This window comes from Frieseomelitta varia, unplaced genomic scaffold (genome assembly GCF_011392965.1).
Source record: "Frieseomelitta varia isolate USP_RPSP 00005682 unplaced genomic scaffold, Fvar_1.2 scaffold_164, whole genome shotgun sequence".
Taxonomy (NCBI): Eukaryota; Metazoa; Arthropoda; class Insecta; order Hymenoptera; family Apidae; genus Frieseomelitta; species Frieseomelitta varia.
The window spans coordinates 529,219-547,718 of NW_025109350.1; the positions used below are offsets into that span (position 1 = coordinate 529,219).

The following is an 18,500-nucleotide window of genomic DNA, read 5'->3' on the forward strand; positions in this document are numbered from 1 at the left end:
TCATGTGTATTATTAATAAATTATCACAGTGTTCAGAAAACACTTTGCTATAACTTATTTTTAATCTATTTATTTCAATAGTTTTTATTTAAAATACTCTTATTTCACTGCAAACTTATTTCAAACAAATTGTATGACAAATGATTCGAAATGAATTGTACAAGTGTAGCCAATATAACACATTGAAATCTAGTGAATAAAATATACATAGTATTTTTTTAAATTTTTAATTTTTTGTAATAAAAAAAGAAAAAATATAAGAGAAAATGAATATGAATCAGTTAATTACCTTTTTAATTAAATATAGTATTACTAGATTTATTTAAATTTTGAATAAAAATTTGAAAATTTGAAATTTTATTTTTAGTGTAGCAGTTTTTATTATTTAAAAATATATGTATATTAATACATATTTCTTAATTATATACATATTTCTTAAAAATTTTCTTGTATAAGTATTTCATATATGCTTTTGAAATATGTTCCTTTTTACAAAGAATTGATATTTTATTTTGTACAGTGTGTAATTACCTTCCAATTAATAAATATAAATAAAATGACATTATATATAAATACACTTATAATTTAAATGGATATTAAATAAACATTTCATAAAATCTTTTGAGAAAAACATTTTCTTCTTTTACTGCTCCCTCTTGTGTCTGTTTTACCAAATAAGGATTAATTGGATATGTGTATATCAATATGTATAGGATGATATATTGCACGGTGCACTACATTGGCAAATGATTGAAATTTTATCACATAATATTAGACAAGGTGCAAAAAAATAAACAAAGTTTTTGATAACTTAACTGTAATTGTTTCTTTAGGAAAGGACGAGTCCGAGAATGCTTAGAAATATTACAGGAATACATATCGAGACTATCAGTGTGGCGTGGTATTTTAAATCTATGTCAGAGTTGTTTGACCTGTGATATTTTAGAATTTAGATATCGGAGATTCATTGTCTAATATGTATTGAAGTTCAACGAAATTTCAACTGTCATAGGTGATTATCATACTGTTCAATGTCAAGTTACACAATACCATTCGGTAGTATAGTGAATTAATATACGGACATATGTCTTGTACGTGATATCGGCTGTGATACGTTAACAAATTGTGAAATTTAATCGCTCGATTTGCTTTGTAAAAAAGAAAATATAAATTCATAAATATTCATGCATGTATAGGTGGGCAGCTTCTTTGCTATTTATGTCACATTTTACATAATTGTTTCTCTCTGGTCTGTTGAAGAATTATTGATATATAGAGATATTTTATTATTCAATGTTCAACGTCTGTCGCTATACTTAATCCTTGATCGTTAAACAAACGTACGTTTGTATTATAAGTAAGGTTAACATAATATTTATATTTGACAGATCACATTATAATCCATAGTCTTTCCAAGCAAATTATTATTGAGAGTTCCAACTGATTTACAAAGAAATAACGGAAAATTTTATAATGTCCATATTTTATACAATAAATACTATATTAATAAAGAAGAAATTATATCTAAAAAGAAATTAATTAATAATATAAGGTTTGTAAAAAAGATATAATACACTTTAATAATTACCAAAGATTTAGACAAATGTTACAATTTATATTTGACTATTTGTTTAAATTTGCAAATATTTAATGTTTTATTGTTTTATGTGTATTAATGGGTTTCTAGATCTAGTTTTCTACCTTGTTATGGTGGCTGTGCAATTATTTGATCATTGGCATTCAATTGATCTTAAAACAACGTCTCTTTTTATATAAAAATTTTGCCAATGAGAGACTTGTAAAAGTATATAATAAAAGATGGCAATAATTTATTTTTGTGCTCATATCCTTGGTATTTGATAGTTATAATGATGGTAAATATACATTATTACTATTATTGATTTTATCTATTATCTATTATTTAAGAAATTATATTATAACCAATAGATAGAATAAATATATTTAATATTTTGAGTAAGAAATACCATTTATATTATAATATATTTTTCACATCAATGAAATTTAATTATATAAATTATTATGTTTAGGATATATCATTACATTATTCTACGGATATTATAATTAATAAAAAATATATTCTTTGAAACCAACAAATAAAATAAAAAGATGGATAGTTCAGAATATGAGACTGTACGAAATATGACACTTCTATTTTTTTTTGAGCTTCTTATGGATAAAGGTGGTCCACGAACATTACATGACTTAAGCTGCCAGTTTGGAGCTAAAGGGTTTACAAAAGAAATGCGCCAAATAGCTGGTGGATCACAAAGTGGCCTTAAAAAGTTTTTAGCTCAATATCCAATGCTTTTTATTATTAATGGCGATTATGTATCAGTCAATACATTTCAACAAATTGTAGAAGAAGAAAATGGATGTAAATTAGGAGGTAAACGCGATTACGCCCGAGAAGCTGTAGAATATTTTACAAATAAATTAATGCAATATGGAGTTGGTACAGAAGTACCAATAAAAAGTCTTCTAGGACATCGGTCTCAAGCATCTCCAGAAGTTAGACACATTTCTGGTCAACATTATAAGGAGTTTAGAGACTTTCTTTTAAAATATTCAGATGCTTTTGTAGTTACTGAAGATAATGTAATGTTAAAGCAATATGAAGGCATGAAAGCAGAACCTTTTGTAGAGTTAGAGCCTGATATACCTATAGATCCAGAAATTACTGCAAAGTTATTAGACTTTCTTTGTGAGTGTATTGGACGGAAGGGTCCAATCCTTGTAGATCAAATGTTCAATATAGTTAATGATAAATTTTCTTATGAAAATTGGACCTCAATATTTAAAACACCACAGGATTTGTGTACATTTGTTAAAATGTTCCCAGATGCGTTTCATGTTCAAAGCAATTTAGTAACATTAATTGGAAAACCAAAATCTTCTGTTACAGAAGGAAAAGCGAAAACAAGATTTCCAAATTCTACACGAAATCAAAATAGTACTACAAGTAATACTCAGGCATCTCAACAAACAATTAATTCAGAATGTACTAATAGCAATGCTACAACTCAAATTAATTCTGTACAAAACTCTCATTCCCCATCGATTGAAAGTAACAGTAGCTCTCCTCCAGTAAGCTTACAACAACAAACTTTGAAACAAAGAATAAATACACTTGTAATGAAAACTTTAGCAGATAATACAGAAAAGGATAGAAGTTTACAAACCATGCAACTGGGAGATGCTTGGAAATTAAAGATATTGCAACAGACTAGAACAATAGTAAATGTCAGAGAGAGCCTTCAAATTATAGAAGATATAATAAATCCTCGTAAACCTCCTCCTGATGGTAAAATTGTTGTTTCATTTGACTGCGAAGGAATAAATTTAGGAGTTAAAGGACAATTGACACTTGTACAAATTGGAACTATGTCTGGTCAAGCATATGTATTTGATTTATTTGCTTGTCCTGCCCTTGTACATGCTGGAGGCCTTCAAAAACTACTAGAACATAAAGATGTTATTAAAGTAAGGAACAATATTTAAAATTGGTAAACTAAATTAAATTATATAGATTTTGTAACACTTCATGAATTTATTTATATTTTTATAATTTTATTTTGAGTATTTAATTATATGCATTATTTTAGGTAATTCATGACTGTAGAAATGACAGTGTCAATTTGTATAGACAATTTAATATTATGTTAAATAATGTTTTTGATACACAGGTATTTGATTCACATGAATATTAGAGTACAAAGTAACAAAAATATATGGTACTTAAAGTATAAATTCTATATTTTTAGGCAGCTCATGCTGTATTGCAATTTCAAGAAACTGGCAAACCTGTATATAAAGTTAAGAACGTTAATTTGAATACACTATGTGATCATTATGGTGCTCCAAGTAATCCATTAAAAGAACAATTGAAAAATATCTATCGTAATAATCAAAAATACTGGTGTAGGCGTCCAATAACACGAGACATGCTCATTTATGCTAGCAGTGATGTTCTAAGTTTGGTACCACAAATATATGTCTGCATGTCTAGGTATGATATTTAATTATTTTTTATTTATTAATTGATTTGTCCTATGCATATTTAATGTAATAATTCATTCATCACAATTTATTTAATGAAGGAGAATAATTATATAATATTTCTTATTAGAAGCATTTATAATTAATTTAATAAATAAATAAACAAAAATAATATTTGATTTACGATTAACTTGTGTTGATGATAATTATATTTTTGATGATCATTGTTAATTATAATTGTTTTATATTATATAATTGTTTATATTATTATTAGACTTATAAAACCAGAACTAGAAAGTCTTTTTAATGAACTGTGTGAGGAGCAAATTCAATTACATATTAAACCTGTAGAAGTAAAAGCGCGAAAGAAGCAACGAAAAGTAGAAACAGAAGTTGCGGATTTGAAAAAAAAAATGGAAGAAGCAACTACTAAAAATATTGTTTTAAGTAATCGTGAAATTCGTCTTCTGCGTTATCTTGATCTTACCGAAGATGAAAAAGAGAAACTAAAAGGTAGTTACAAAGTTGCAAGAAAGTTAGAAAAACTTGAAAACATGAGTCAAGATAAAGGAGAAAGTAGCGACGATGATTATGAGGATAAGATTGAAGATTCAGAATATCACAGTATAGAAAGTTACACTTCTGAAAATTCACATTCTGGTATATCTTTTGACCAATAATTCACATTATTTAATAATATCGATTTACTTTATTTTGAATTAATATAATTAAATATATGTAATATACTTAAATATCTATTTTTGTAGGTGGTATATTATCACCAAGGAATTCTGAAACTCCAAGTCTTACAGAATCAATGCAAATGGTGGATGAAATTCTTTCTGATGGAAGAATGGATAGATTTGAAAAAATTGAAAAATTAGAAGCTATTCTTTCAGCTGTTACCGGTTCTACGACTGATCAGTTTTCCTCAAGCAGTGCAGATGTATCTCCAACAAAATGTATATGCTCGTGTAAAGATAAAAATAAAAGTCCACGATCAGATCGTAATACTGGAATTAGCGTGGCTTGCCAAACGTACAGTACAGGTGATGTAGTAATTACCAAAATATTTCTTACGGAAAAAGAAAGGGAACATACGGATTCATTAAATTCGCCAAAAAAGTAGATATGTCATAGCTATTATGAAAGTGGTAAAGAAGGAAGTTGCCATTGTTAGATTTTTACGAGAAAGACGAATAGGTGGTAAAAAATTAAAAAAAAAATTATTAAAAATTGATCTATTTTATGAGGTTTGATGAAAATTGTATATTTAAACTATCAGATACAGTAATTTTTTTCCAACTCTGATGTTGTAAATAATCAGGATTTAGGAGAAATTTGTTTTCTAATGATAAAAAATCAGTATTGTAAATTTTGTTTTTTTTAATAGAGGATTTTCTTTCTTTACAATAGTATAAGAAGGAATAATCGAATTACATATTTACTAATAAGAATATTTAATATTTTCTCGAATAATTTATGTTGCTCCTCAGGACTAAAACACTAATGTTGTTCCTCTGTAAAAAAATACATTTAAACGTTGTAATAATACTTCAAAAAAGATTTTATTCATTTTTATATCGTTGTAGAAATATAGACTCTACATTATATGTAGAAAAATATAATTTTCTTATGTCAAGTGTTGCATTAAAATCACTGTCTCATAATGTTCTTTTTTTTATATTTTTGTATAAAAATATTTTTAGTTTTATTGTAAAATATTTTTGATAATATTCACTTTTAACAAAAGCTTACAAAAATGATTAATAAAATAAGTACAAATATATATAATTATCACATCTCATACATTTGATATGCCCAATTTTCTTGAAGTTGTGCACATTTGTGCCAAGTTTACAATTAAAAAAAAGTCTACATGTTTTCGGTTTTGATAATAAACTAATCTAAAAATAGTTCTTACAATAAAGTATTTAAGCATGACTATATTTTTAAAAAGTTAGTTGCAATCACAAAAAAAAAAAGACACAAATGTGATAATCTTAAGATTCAGTTGTTTTTAATGCAATACTTTTCAAGAATATAGTATCGCTATTTAATTTTTATTTTTACATTGGTCTATCTTTTAATTTTAGATATCAAAATCTTATTATTCTTATAAATTGCAAATATATAAAATGTTTAAATTGTAAAAATTTTGTTTGAAATATTTAGATAATGACAATTTTGATCTTTTATGTTATTTCTCTTTTTTTTATAAGTAGTTTGTTCTTTATAAATAGAAAACTATATAAACTTTGTAAGACAGGCTATAATTACAGTACATGAAATGATTTTAAATAATATAATTTTTTATTCTATAATATGCTCTTTAACAGAAATATGCCTGTTAACATTATGTTTATTGTCACGATATAATTTTTTTTTCCTAAATATAATATTGATCAATATGATATTAATAATAAATTAGATTCAGCTGCCTTATTATACTAATGCATTTAAGTTATTTTAACTAAAACTGTATTTTAAATTTTAAAAAATGACAAACTTGTCTGAAATAGTGGACAATGTTATTATTAACAGTGATTAATTTATTGAATTAAAAATTGAAAAATATGTATAATAAATTTCATGAAATAAATTAAAGTAGTTTCTTCAATAAAAAATGTTCCTTCCTTCTCCTGTATGTCATTAATTCAATAATAATTGATAAAGTGCATAAATATATTATTCAAAAGTAATTTAAATATTATTATTCATTGTTCACTATTTTTACAAAATTCATAATTCCTCTAAATTCTATCAATTCAATTCATTTTTTATTTTTATTCTGATAAATTTTCCATTGTATAAGATATAAATGAACTGTATTTAATTTTCCAAGAAATTATTCAGATACTCTATGTTTAATTATTGTGTTATTTTTGTATAATTATTTTTTTCATAATGTAGATTATCTTATATGGAGTATAATTTATTATTATTTTATAATAAATTTATTAAAATTTTATAATGCCTTAAAATAACGCAAGCGTATTAAAAACTTTCAGCGATGAAAATATATTTTGCAAATTGTATCTATTCTACAAGTTAATATTTGTTTATTGTAAGATATCTTGTCTAATTCCAATGTGATAACATTTAACCTTTTTAAGACCCCCGCGAATTGTAAGATATTTTAAAAACATTCGACGTGTTTCATATTGTGAACACATTTTGTCGCCTATACATATATATATATGCTGTACATACGTATGCAATACAGACTATATATTGAGATTAAAGATTACTTGAGTGTTGTACACTTGTTGAATCTCTTCAGTAGTGCTTACAGTAACGGCGAGTAATTTATATTGAGTAATTTAACTATTTTCGTATATATTTACTTCTTTTTTAGGGTAACATTTAAAAAAAAAAAAAATATGACTGCCGGAAATTTAGGTAAGTCACATTTGCAGAGAAAAAATTAATATTGAGAAAATATATATGTTCTTCTTATGATTTAGACACAGATTTTCCTATGATTGAAATTGATTAATATTTTTAACTGATTTAAATATTCGTTAACTTAATATAACTTGTTTGGCATTTGTATATTTATAAATATTCTAGAATGATTAAAATAAGATGATTATCATTGATATAACATATTTTAGAGTTAAATGTTATAGTTCATAATTAAAATATGTAAATTTCACGTGTATTCAACGTGTTAATTCATTGTTCGTATCATATTATTATGTTATTGTAATTACGAATATTTTATTTATATTATTTATATTAATATTTTTGTAGTCATTATCTATTCATTACGTTTTCTAAAATAATTAATACATTTATGTCATAAAATTATATTATATTATTCTGTTTGTCATTTTTCAGCATTGTTGAGTGTCTCTGATAAAACAAACCTTTTGCCATTTGCTAGAAAATTGCATGAACTAGGTTTATCTTTAATTGCATCTGGTGGAACAGCAAAATCTTTGAGAGATGCAGGTCTTCCAGTAAAAGATGTATCTAATATCACTGGTGCACCTGAAATGCTTAATGGAAGAGTCAAAACCCTTCATCCTGCTGTTCATGCTGGTAAAATGATTGATACATTTAAATATATTTTTTTATTCTACTTATATTATACATATTATATAGAAAATTCTTTTTTTTTTCGTAGGTATATTAGCTAGACTCACAGAGCTTGATCAGCAAGATCTTCATAAACAAAATTATCAGCTCATTCAAGTTGTGGTATGCAATTTATATCCGTTTGTAAACACAATTGCAAAATCAGATGTGACAATTGAAGATGCAGTAGAGAATATAGATATTGGTGGAGTAACTTTGCTACGAGCTGCTGCTAAAAATCACAATAGGGTAACAGTTGTCTGCGATCCTAATGACTATGAGAAAATTGGAAAAGAATTAGAATCATCTACTAATAAAGATACCTTTTTGGAAACTAGGTATATATTTTATTAAAATAAATATTAGAGAAAATATGTAATTTTCTAACTTTCATATGCAATTTCAATTCATTTTATCTTTTTTCACTTTTAGACAAATATTAGCGCTTAAAGCATTCACTCATACAGCGGAATATGATAATGCTATTTCCGATTATTTCCGCAAACAGTACAGTAGTGGCATTTCTCAATTGACACTAAGATATGGAATGAATCCACATCAAAAACCAGCACAAATCTTTACTACTCTAGATAAATTACCACTGACGGTGATAAACGGCTCTCCAGGTTTTATTAATCTTTGTGACGCATTAAATGGTTATCAACTAGTAAAGGAGTTAGAAGCAGCTCTAAATCTGCCAGCCGCAACATCTTTTAAACATGTTAGTCCAGCTGGTGCGGCGATTGGTGTACCACTAGACGCTGTACAAGCAAAGCTATGTCAAGTAGATGACTTATTGGATCAACTTACACCATTAGCTACTGCTTATGCACGTGCACGAGGAGCAGATAGAATGTCAAGTTTTGGAGATTTTATATCATTATCTGATGTATGTGATGAAGTTACTGCTAAAATCATATCTAGGTAATAAATGATACAATCAGATAAAAAATTGAAGTTAAGAAATTATATTTATAATATATATATATATATATATATAGTATTTTTAAATATTTAATGTTTATAAAATTTTAGAGAAGTTTCTGATGGTATTATCGCGCCTGGTTATTCAGAGGAGGCACTTAAAATTTTGAAGAAGAAAAAGAATGGTGCATATTGTGTACTTCAAATTGATCCAAATTATGTACCATCTCAGATGGAACGTAGAGTTTTGTTCGGTTTAACTTTGGAACAAAAACGTAATAATGCAGTTATAGATAAAAATACATTCTCCAATGTAGTAACCAAAAATTTGACAACTCTTTCTGACAGTGCTATGAGAGATTTAATTGTAGCTACCATTGCTTTAAAGTACACACAAAGTAATTCAGTTTGTTATGCAAAAGATGGGCAAGTAATTGGAATTGGTGCAGGACAGCAATCAAGAATTCATTGTACAAGACTTGCTGGTGATAAAGCTGATAATTGGTATATTATATTTTAAGATTTATTAAATATATCACAATAATCGATCTATCAGTGTTAATATTATAATGGACATTTTTTTAGGTGGCTTCGACAACATCCTAATGTCACTGGTATGAAGTTTAAAAAAAATGTAAAAAGAGCAGAAATTTCGAACGCTATTGACAATTATGTAAACGGATCCATTGGAAAAGATATGGATGAAGCTACTTGGGCAGCAATGTATGAGGAAGTTCCACAGAAACTTTCAGAAGATGATAAAATAAAATGGATAAATCAAGCAGATGATGTTGCTTTGAGTAGTGACGCTTTCTTTCCATTCAGAGATAATGTGGATAGAGCTAGATTGGTATATAGTTTAATTATTTATTCTATTGTATTGTAATATATCTTTTTTGAACTTTAGAAAATAATTGTTTAATTATAGAGTGGCGTCAAATATATTGCAAGCCCTTCTGGTTCTGTAAATGATGAAGCAGTGATACAAGCTTGCGATGAATACAAAATGGTATTAATTCATACTAATTTGAGATTATTCCACCATTAAGTAAAAACATTTAATTCAATAATTATTAAAGCATATGCGAGAGTTATTTTATCTATGATAAGTAAGAAATATTTATCATAGATAAATGAACATGTATCGAGTTCAGAATTAATGCTTGATTGATTGTAATATTGAAAATGTATTTTTATATGAAATAAAATGAATATATAATAAAAAGAAGTAAAACTATTGAAATGACAGGAAATATATTTGTTTATTTTTTTGTTTTTGGATTTTTTATTTTTATAAGTTTGGAGATCAATTGATCGAGGTTAATATTCGGGAGATATTGAATAATTGAATATGATTTATAATAAAGTAATCTTAATGTAATTCGACTTTATTTAAATGCTGTAATAAAAATAATACAGGAAGTAAAGTAAAAAGTAATATAGTTGGTACACCATACATCAATGTGAATTGGGTTTCGTTTGTATTTTTCTAGTAGAGAGTAACTAGTGATAAATTTCGTCACTGTTTCGTTCAAATTTCGAATAATAAACAAAAGCGAATAAAATTGCAAAAATGAGTAATTCAACTATTTCTGATCAATCGCTCATGGACAAGTCTATGCGGAGTGTTTTCGGTGAGAATAATTGTTTAATAATAGATTTTTCTTCTTCAATAACGATACCGCATAACCTTGAAATATGTTTGTTGTTTTTTAACAGTCGGGAATATCCCGTACGAAGCCACAGAAGAGAATTTAAAGGATATTTTTAGTGAAGTTGGACCAGTACTTTCGTTTAAGTAAGTTTATTTTGCACTTAAATATCTTTGAAATTTATAAAATTATTATTTTTTAATTATTAATGACAATATTGTATAAATTATTATATACCTTCTAAAATTTTTAATTGAATTAGATTAGTATTTGACCGGGAAACAGGTAAGCCAAAAGGATATGGCTTTTGTGAGTACAAAGATCAAGAGACAGCTCTTAGTGCTATGAGAAATCTAAATGGTTATGAAATTGGTGGAAGAACATTAAGGGTTGATAATGCATGTACAGAAAAGAGTCGAATGGAAATGCAAAGTCTCTTGCAAGGGCAGAACACTGAGAATCCATATGGAGAGGCAGTACAGTCAGATAAAGCTCCAGAAGCTATAAGTAAAGCTGTTGCATCTTTGCCACCTGAGCAAATGTTCGAACTTATGAAGCAAATGAAACTCTGTGTACAAAACAATCCAAATGAGGCACGTCAAATGTTGCTTCAGAATCCTCAACTGGCATATGCCTTGTTACAAGCTCAGGTAGTAATGAGAATAGTGGATCCTCATACAGCAGTCAATATGTTACATAAAGCAAATCCAATCCCAAGTGTATTAACACCTTCGGATAAACCAGCAGTGCATCCAGTTGTACCCCGAATAGAAGAACCATGGGCTCCTACCCGTCCAGCAGCAGTTACTAATCCTCCAGCACCAATATTTGCTGGTGAAAACAATGAACTTTTAATTTTATTTATTCGAATTTACGTATTCTCTAATGTTAAAATAATAAAATTTTATGATAGGTCAAGATGTTGATTTACGTACATTGGATAGACAAATGGATCCACGTTTAGCTAGAATGGATCAAGATTTAAGAGGACCACAAGTACAATCAACACCTGTTAGTGCATCTCCAGCTGTATCTGCTAATACAGATCCTAGAGCACTTAATACATTCAATATCTCGGACAAGTTAGTACCTTTGTCATGTTAAACAAATCTTTCAAATTAATGTATTTTTAAGAATATGTTCTTTTTTACAGCACACTTCCTGTTGAAGGAGTTGAGAGGTTCTACAATTATCTTAGATAACTTGAAATCGAAATATTTAAAACATTCTAAAAGTATATGATTTTTTTCAGTTTTTGTCGTGATCCAAGAACAGACAGATTTGGTAGAGATCCAAGAGATCCTAGAGATCAAAGAATGCCTATTGATCCGAGGATTACAAAAGCTAATCGTAAGTTTCTTAAAATGTTTGTTTCTTACTTTTTATAATAACAAGAAAACTCAAAATAAAAAAAATTAATTACTTTATAATTCTATCTTTATTTTTTGATAATTTTATTTTTTAGCACCAGTGCCAGTTGCACCACCAGTGGTGCCAAGACCTGTTGCAGCACCTGCTCAATCTTCAAATGTCGCTACAGCTAGCGTAGCAACTTCTGTGACAGCATTGACTACGTCAACGACATCTGCGACGTCCAGGCTTATGGCAGGCATGTCTCCAGCAGGAAATATACCAAGCGGAGCATCCGATCAAGAGAAGGTATTTAAAAAAAAAAGATTGTACACAAATATCAAACATTATATAAAAATGTGTAAAATCTTACATTATTATGTTATATAGGTGACAAAATGTAAAAATAATTATTAATTTTATTTTAGGCGGCTTTAATAATGCAAGTATTACAGTTATCTGATGAACAAATTGCTATGTTACCACCTGAACAGAGGCAAAGTATTTTGTTACTTAAAGAACAGATTGCTAAAAGTGCTCAACGTTAATGTACTTTTATAATGAATTATCTTTTATAATAATAGACATTTAAATTAAAAAAAAAAACTTAGTTGTCAGTTGTAAGTTTTATGTTATAACAATAAAAAAGGAAATTATCACAAAAATAAATGCAAAAACATAAACTTCCGCTCTGCAGTTAAGTAATTTTAGCTTACTTATTAAATGTAAATATAGAAATAAACATGTATTACTATTTGAGGATAATGTAGATCGTCATTTTTCTTTTTGTTTAATTTCAAACAAACCTTCTTCGATTAAAGTATTATATAAGAGTTTTTCACATTTTTCATCTTCATACAATTCAATGCTCGTAAACTCTTCGTCAGTTTCCTAAAACGATCAATTTTATCATTTATGATCTATTAACATTGTAACAAATAGTATACTTACTTTTATCTTAGCTATAACATGTTTATTGTACATTTTTGCTAATTGAAAGAGTAATTCATTGGGATTTGCTGTAGGACCAACTTTTATATTCCATAATTTACACTTTATTGCAATAGCAGGTATGTCCAACCATTCTTTTTTTAAAGTGTATAATTCACACCTTTTGTATAAATAAAAGAATTGTTTTTATATTAAGATGTAATAATATATTAATGTATAAACTAATTAAATATGACTTACTCTTGGGAATTTACTTTTCTATATTCATCGTTACCGTAATCGACATAAAGTAGTTTAATTTCAATATTATTTGAATTTACAATAGGTTCAGATTCTGTTATCAGACATCGGTACCAAAGATTATCAGTGAATTTTGCGCAACATGGAGTATCTATAAATAGATTTATTCCAGTTTATAAAATACATAAAGATGAAGCTACATATTTTATTCTTCCATAATCATTTTTAGTTTTTTGTTATAAATAATTTGTAATTAAGTAATACTTACTAACAGTAAGATTTGTAATCACTGGTTGCTTATCCGCATTATTTTGTAAGTCATTCATTAAAAATTTATACTGTGTGTAATATGTATTTAAAACCTAAAGTGAAAGAAAAATTATGCTGTAAATATTGAAGTAAAATGAAGTAAAAAATTGATTATATAGCAATAGTTTCACAACATACCATAGAATGATTATTTTCTTTTAATTGAGCATAGAATTTAGTAGAACTAATACTACAACACATTTCCAACTCAATATATTCTATGTCTTTTGGTATATAGAGAAGTTTATAATTCATTGAAAGATCTTCTTCAGAAGCAACAATAGGAGTCGAAGTAGTTATTTTATTTTGTAATTTATACCACGATAAATTTTCAACATCAACAATATTCTTATTTGCTTCTTCTACAGCATTAGTATCTGAAAGTAACACAGGATTTCCACTAATAATTGGATCTTTTATTACTTCATCGTCTGAACAAAATGATCTTGAGTTTTCTATAACTACATCTGCCGTACTATTTGTAATTATACTATTTTCACTTGTGTTAGTTTCAATATTAGGTTTAATGTTCATTTTCCATTCACTGATAAGAAATTCAATCAGATCAGTTTTTTTTTCGCAATATTTATTTGGTAATATCGTCAAAGAAATCTGAAATATTATAGGTGCATGTAATTAAAAAGATATAAATAAATAAATAAAAATAAAATTTAATTACATTATAAGCATTGTTAATTATCTCATTATTAACCCGGAATTACCCACCTGGGGGTCTAGTGCAGGTACATCCCGGCACTAGACCCCCACGTGGGTAATCCCGGGTTAAATAAAGTTTGTTTTTTGTAAGAATACTTACAACGAGATACTTTTCAGTTCTTTTTATAATCGTAACTTCACATTCCTGTTCAATAAGAAGACTATGTATTCTATCTAAATCTTCCAATACCCATAGTCCATTTTCAGTACCCTATTAAAGAATATTTTAAAATATACTGATTGATAGATAATGTACCCGGTAAGGTGTTCGGTAGCATCGGGGACATCTCTTGGCAAACAAAGCCGAATACGACATACATATGTCTATATGAATTTTTCTATTATTTTCATGTACAGAATCTACTGTCAAGTGATGTCTCTGATTACATGTTCTACGGAACATTCTGAAAGCTAGAAATTATTTAAGCTATTTACTGGATTTAAACCGTCGATTAAACATTTTGTGCATTGAATTGGGATATCTTCCAAGATAATTCTTTTTTTTAAATTTTCAATTGTACATTCTTCTACGTTTCCGTAGTCTACAAATTCCACCTGTAACATGTTTTATAATGCATTATATATTTTATAATTAAACAAGTGACAAAAAAATTTTTACATTAATTATGTCGTTTTCTTCAATTCCTACAATCTTTCCTCGATACCATTTTTTATTTGCATGATATTGTGCAATACATGAAGTCCCCACAGTCCACGTGGTATCGCAAAATTCAGTTGAACAATTGGCATATAATTTTTCTAATTTCATTTCTATGTATTCTAATATTTTAACACCTGAAAAGGAAGAAATAAAAATGTAAGGATTGATTGTATTATTATATGTTTATTAACAAATTCATTAGATTCTTTAGAATCTTTTAATAGGTTGATTGCGGATAACACAGCACTTTATTATCGTAGAATATTTTTATTTTGTGACTAATGACAGGATGACGGTACGAGTCTCCTTTAATATTTTTCTTTAATTTCATCTATTCTTAAACTTTTTTGTATGCGCAATTAACATGTTAATAGAATTATTTTAAGAAGTATATACATACTATGTGTTTTGGAATGAAGATAAAGAAAGCCGTAATGATCTAAATATGTCGGTATGGCGATAAATGTATCTTCCTCTATTGGCTTTGCTGGTAGCCAAGTTAAAAATTTTGGCAGTACTGGTGTGTTATCATGTATTTCTTCCATTTTCTCAGAAATCAGATTACTAGAAACAGAGTCTAAATGAAACAATAATGGTAATGCCGTATCATTTTTAATACCATTGGAGTGATCTTTAATTTCGAACCACTTTATGTTTGAATCGCATTTCGTTAATCTTTCGAACTTTTTCTCCAATTGTCGTTTCAATTCAATTGCTAAAATTTTATCTCTCTTTTTTGCGTATCTGCAAATTTTTTTTCAAATCGACTTTTTAATGAAAAAAATTAGATGACAAAATATTACTATGTCAGAAAATGCTAAAAACAATTACATACTCCTTTATAGGTAAAGCTACTCCTTTCTCAATCAACATTCTATTAACAGAATTAATTTCATATCTTATTGGCGCTAATGGCCCATCCATTTTTACTTCTTTAATCCATAATTCTACTGGTATCGCCGAGTCTTCCATATCCTCATCATCCTATAAAATAAAGAACAAAAAAAAAAAAAAAAGAAAAGTTAATAATAAACGATAATCACAGTAAAATAAGTAATAAACAAGTTTATAATAGTGTACATTCAATATTTAATCTATCTTATATATTATCAATATAATTCGTGATAATTGTTAGAAATAAAACTTTTGTTATGCAAACTGAATAAAAAATGTTGTTTACACTATTTTTTTCTTAATTAAATATCGTAATTTTTTTTTATTTGTCTGCGACTAACGCTTACCAATTTAGATATGTAGAATTTGGACGTCTGATTGTTATTTATAATTTCGTGCAATTTTTCACAAGATAATGATGGCCACGTAGTGGAGCCTCCGCAGGGCAATATACCCATAAGCTTTATCTTAAAAACGTATGTTGATATTTTAGAAAACAAAGGATACAATGATTGTATATCGTTCATTGATACAGTTTCCTCGATTCCTATGTCGTATAAAAATACGATTACTTTATCGTCGGACTTAATGTCAACGATTCGGCCACGATAATACATTTCACTCTTCGCTAAATAAACTGCACAGGTAGTATCCTTGGTCCAAACATCTCGTTTCGCAGCCCGATACTTGCCATAAAATTCTTGCATTTGTTTCATCATTTGTTCGACTTCATTGTGATCACACGTGGATTCCGAAACATAAATACTGTCTGGAGATTGCGCTTGGTGTATCAGAACGCTTACTTTGAAAGGATCTTCATTTATTTTCTCCGAGCTAATGTTCATCGGGTCATCGTAAAATTTACCAGGTAATTCTGCATGACTAGCATTCTTTTTTGATTTGTTTTTCTTGTTTTCGGATTTGTTAACTGCACTTGTATTGTAGGAACTGTGTCATAAAACGAGAAGTATATTTACTTTTGTTATTTAATTATGTTTCATCATTTTGTTTAGTATTTACATTTAATTTCAGAGTTTTCTGATTATTTTTGATAAACTAACTCCAGACTTCGGAAATAATATTAAAAATATATATAAGAATGAAAATATATACGCTTCAAGTATTTACCTAGAATTAGTGTACACTGCTAAACGTTTTTGCACTAGCAAATCAGCGACATTAATTCTGTCATGAACAGTAAACATAACAACGTTGTATGTATCCCCAACTTTACTAAAAGGAACAATTCTGAAGTTCTTCGTGTCCATTAGAAATTTCTTTATGAACTCTGTAGTTTCCATTTCCCATTGGTTGTTGTTGGATTGTGGCTTTATATTTTTCAATGTAATTCTTATAGCCTGAAACGAATGGATAATATTTTTCGTTTCGGAAGAAGAATCGTTTTTACAATTAAGGATATATATGCATATGAATCGTAAAATTGATTAATTACCTGTGTTCTACAAGTCATGTATTTCTTCGGCAGTGATCTGATTTCATTGTAACTTAATATCAACGTGTATCCTACATCTACGTAGAAAACTTGTACAGTGTTCTCTGTAACTTCGCGTATAAGTCCTCTGTGCCAATATCCGTTAACTCCTCGGGCAGCACACGGTAGATCTATGTAAAAAAATAATTAACTGTTTAATCGAATAATATTTGACAATATAATATAATTAAATAAAAATAGTTGGTGAAAATAGTAGCTTCTACACTAAGAATTTACTAGAAAAAGTATTTTCAGAATTTCTATTAAATTTTTAATTCTTTAATTCGTTATACTGATATTTCACATTTCGTTAAACATCCAATAAAACAATTTTAAGTAATATTACCTTTACAAGGTGAAAGGATCATGTATTCCGTGGCAGATATATTCTTTTCGTAATCATCCGTCATTTCGTGTATCATTTTATAAAAATATGATCTATTTGAATGCGTCTATAACATAAATATAAACGTAATCATTTTTACTTGTTTATTTACTAAAGGAAAAGGTATTTGCTAATTGTAAGGAACAATACAATAATATTATTAATAACTAAGTAATTGTAAAATAATAGATAAGTATTGATCGATTACATACTCGTTGAACATATATAGAACTGGGAGACTCGACGAATATAACTTGTACATCCGAGAATGTTTCCAAATCCAGCTGTTCTTTGTAATATCTTCTTACTGAATCAGGATTCGTCCTCTTCAAAATAAAATATCGATAATGAAATTGTGCAGATTAAAATAGAAACGTTTGCAAGCATGTTGCAATTACCATTAATCTATTCGGTGAAATGGAAGTCGCGTATTTCATAAATGTTAACATCTCTTTCACGGATATCAAGCCTGAATCTTTCGATGATATCACACATAGATCGACGTAATAGGTATCGCCGGTTATCATTTTTATGCACATCGATACCATAGAATTCCTAAGAAAAAAAAAAAAAATAAAATAAAATAGGCAAATTTAATTTTCCAATTTGGAGGCAAATGAGATATATTAAAAGTAAAAGCTAATGTTAAAGAATAAAATAAATCGTTGTATTTTTGTCTATATTATAGTATTATTAATTTATTCCTAACGTAGTAATAAAATATCGAATAATTATAGTATGACGAAGAATGCAAATTTACAGCGCAACAAAATTAACAGGAATTAAAATTCAAATTTCAGTTGACACGCGAGTTCGATTGTACTT

The 18,500-nt window shown here is 27.5% G+C and overlaps 4 protein-coding genes across 10 annotated transcripts in view; 3 read left to right on the top strand and 1 right to left on the bottom strand.

Annotated features, from left to right (window-relative positions):
- Positions 1-670: 670 nt before the first annotated feature.
- LOC122538484 (egalitarian protein homolog) lies at positions 671-6,510 on the top strand. Of its 5 annotated transcripts, none has more exons than XM_043672607.1 (8): positions 671-1,012; positions 1,389-1,552; positions 1,688-1,874; positions 2,049-3,501; positions 3,624-3,704; positions 3,783-4,027; positions 4,292-4,677; positions 4,785-6,510. In XM_043672607.1, exons 4-8 carry the CDS (start codon positions 2,128-2,130, stop codon positions 5,144-5,146), a joined length of 2,448 nt encoding a protein of 815 aa, XP_043528542.1. In that variant the 5' UTR covers positions 671-1,012; positions 1,389-1,552; positions 1,688-1,874; positions 2,049-2,127; the 3' UTR covers positions 5,147-6,510. The 5 variants fall into 5 exon arrangements, with proteins under 5 accessions (XP_043528542.1, XP_043528544.1, XP_043528547.1 ...); XM_043672609.1 differs by having other exon boundaries at positions 675-780; XM_043672612.1 differs by lacking the exon at positions 671-1,012 and adding an exon at positions 1,073-1,091.
- A 737-nt stretch (positions 6,511-7,247) lies between these two features.
- Positions 7,248-10,267, top strand: LOC122538479 (bifunctional purine biosynthesis protein ATIC). The gene is made up of 7 exons (XM_043672599.1): positions 7,248-7,419; positions 7,861-8,064; positions 8,150-8,438; positions 8,533-9,024; positions 9,136-9,528; positions 9,610-9,874; positions 9,953-10,267. Exons 1-7 carry the CDS (start codon positions 7,401-7,403, stop codon positions 10,070-10,072), a joined length of 1,782 nt encoding a protein of 593 aa, XP_043528534.1. The 5' UTR covers positions 7,248-7,400; the 3' UTR covers positions 10,073-10,267.
- A 214-nt stretch (positions 10,268-10,481) lies between these two features.
- On the top strand, positions 10,482-12,760 carry LOC122538453 (cleavage stimulation factor subunit 2). 2 transcript variants are annotated; one of them, XM_043672530.1, is made up of 8 exons: positions 10,482-10,658; positions 10,744-10,822; positions 10,939-11,510; positions 11,590-11,758; positions 11,830-11,856; positions 11,929-12,026; positions 12,142-12,335; positions 12,455-12,760. In XM_043672530.1, exons 1-8 carry the CDS (start codon positions 10,598-10,600, stop codon positions 12,572-12,574), a joined length of 1,320 nt encoding a protein of 439 aa, XP_043528465.1. In that variant the 5' UTR covers positions 10,482-10,597; the 3' UTR covers positions 12,575-12,760. The 2 variants fall into 2 exon arrangements, with proteins under 2 accessions (XP_043528465.1, XP_043528467.1); XM_043672532.1 differs by lacking the exon at positions 11,830-11,856.
- The window catches only part of LOC122538452, an 82,032-nt gene continuing 75,959 nt past the window's right edge, over positions 12,428-18,500 (bottom strand). For both annotated transcript variants that reach the window (XM_043672529.1, XM_043672528.1), the window contains exons 8-23: positions 18,074-18,230; positions 17,888-18,001; positions 17,637-17,742; positions 17,252-17,421; positions 16,927-17,156; positions 16,146-16,746; positions 15,740-15,888; positions 15,305-15,648; positions 14,863-15,038; positions 14,679-14,798; positions 14,344-14,454; positions 13,665-14,138; positions 13,486-13,579; positions 13,218-13,368; positions 12,978-13,137; positions 12,428-12,917 (exon numbers count right to left, since the gene is read on the bottom strand). In XM_043672529.1, the coding sequence (XP_043528464.1) occupies positions 12,801-12,917; positions 12,978-13,137; positions 13,218-13,368; positions 13,486-13,579; positions 13,665-14,138; positions 14,344-14,454; positions 14,679-14,798; positions 14,863-15,038; positions 15,305-15,648; positions 15,740-15,888; positions 16,146-16,746; positions 16,927-17,156; positions 17,252-17,421; positions 17,637-17,742; positions 17,888-18,001; positions 18,074-18,230 (3,274 nt within the window). In that variant the 3' untranslated portion in view covers positions 12,428-12,800. The remainder of the gene's footprint in view (positions 12,918-12,977; positions 13,138-13,217; positions 13,369-13,485; positions 13,580-13,664; positions 14,139-14,343; positions 14,455-14,678; positions 14,799-14,862; positions 15,039-15,304; positions 15,649-15,739; positions 15,889-16,145; positions 16,747-16,926; positions 17,157-17,251; positions 17,422-17,636; positions 17,743-17,887; positions 18,002-18,073; positions 18,231-18,500) is intronic.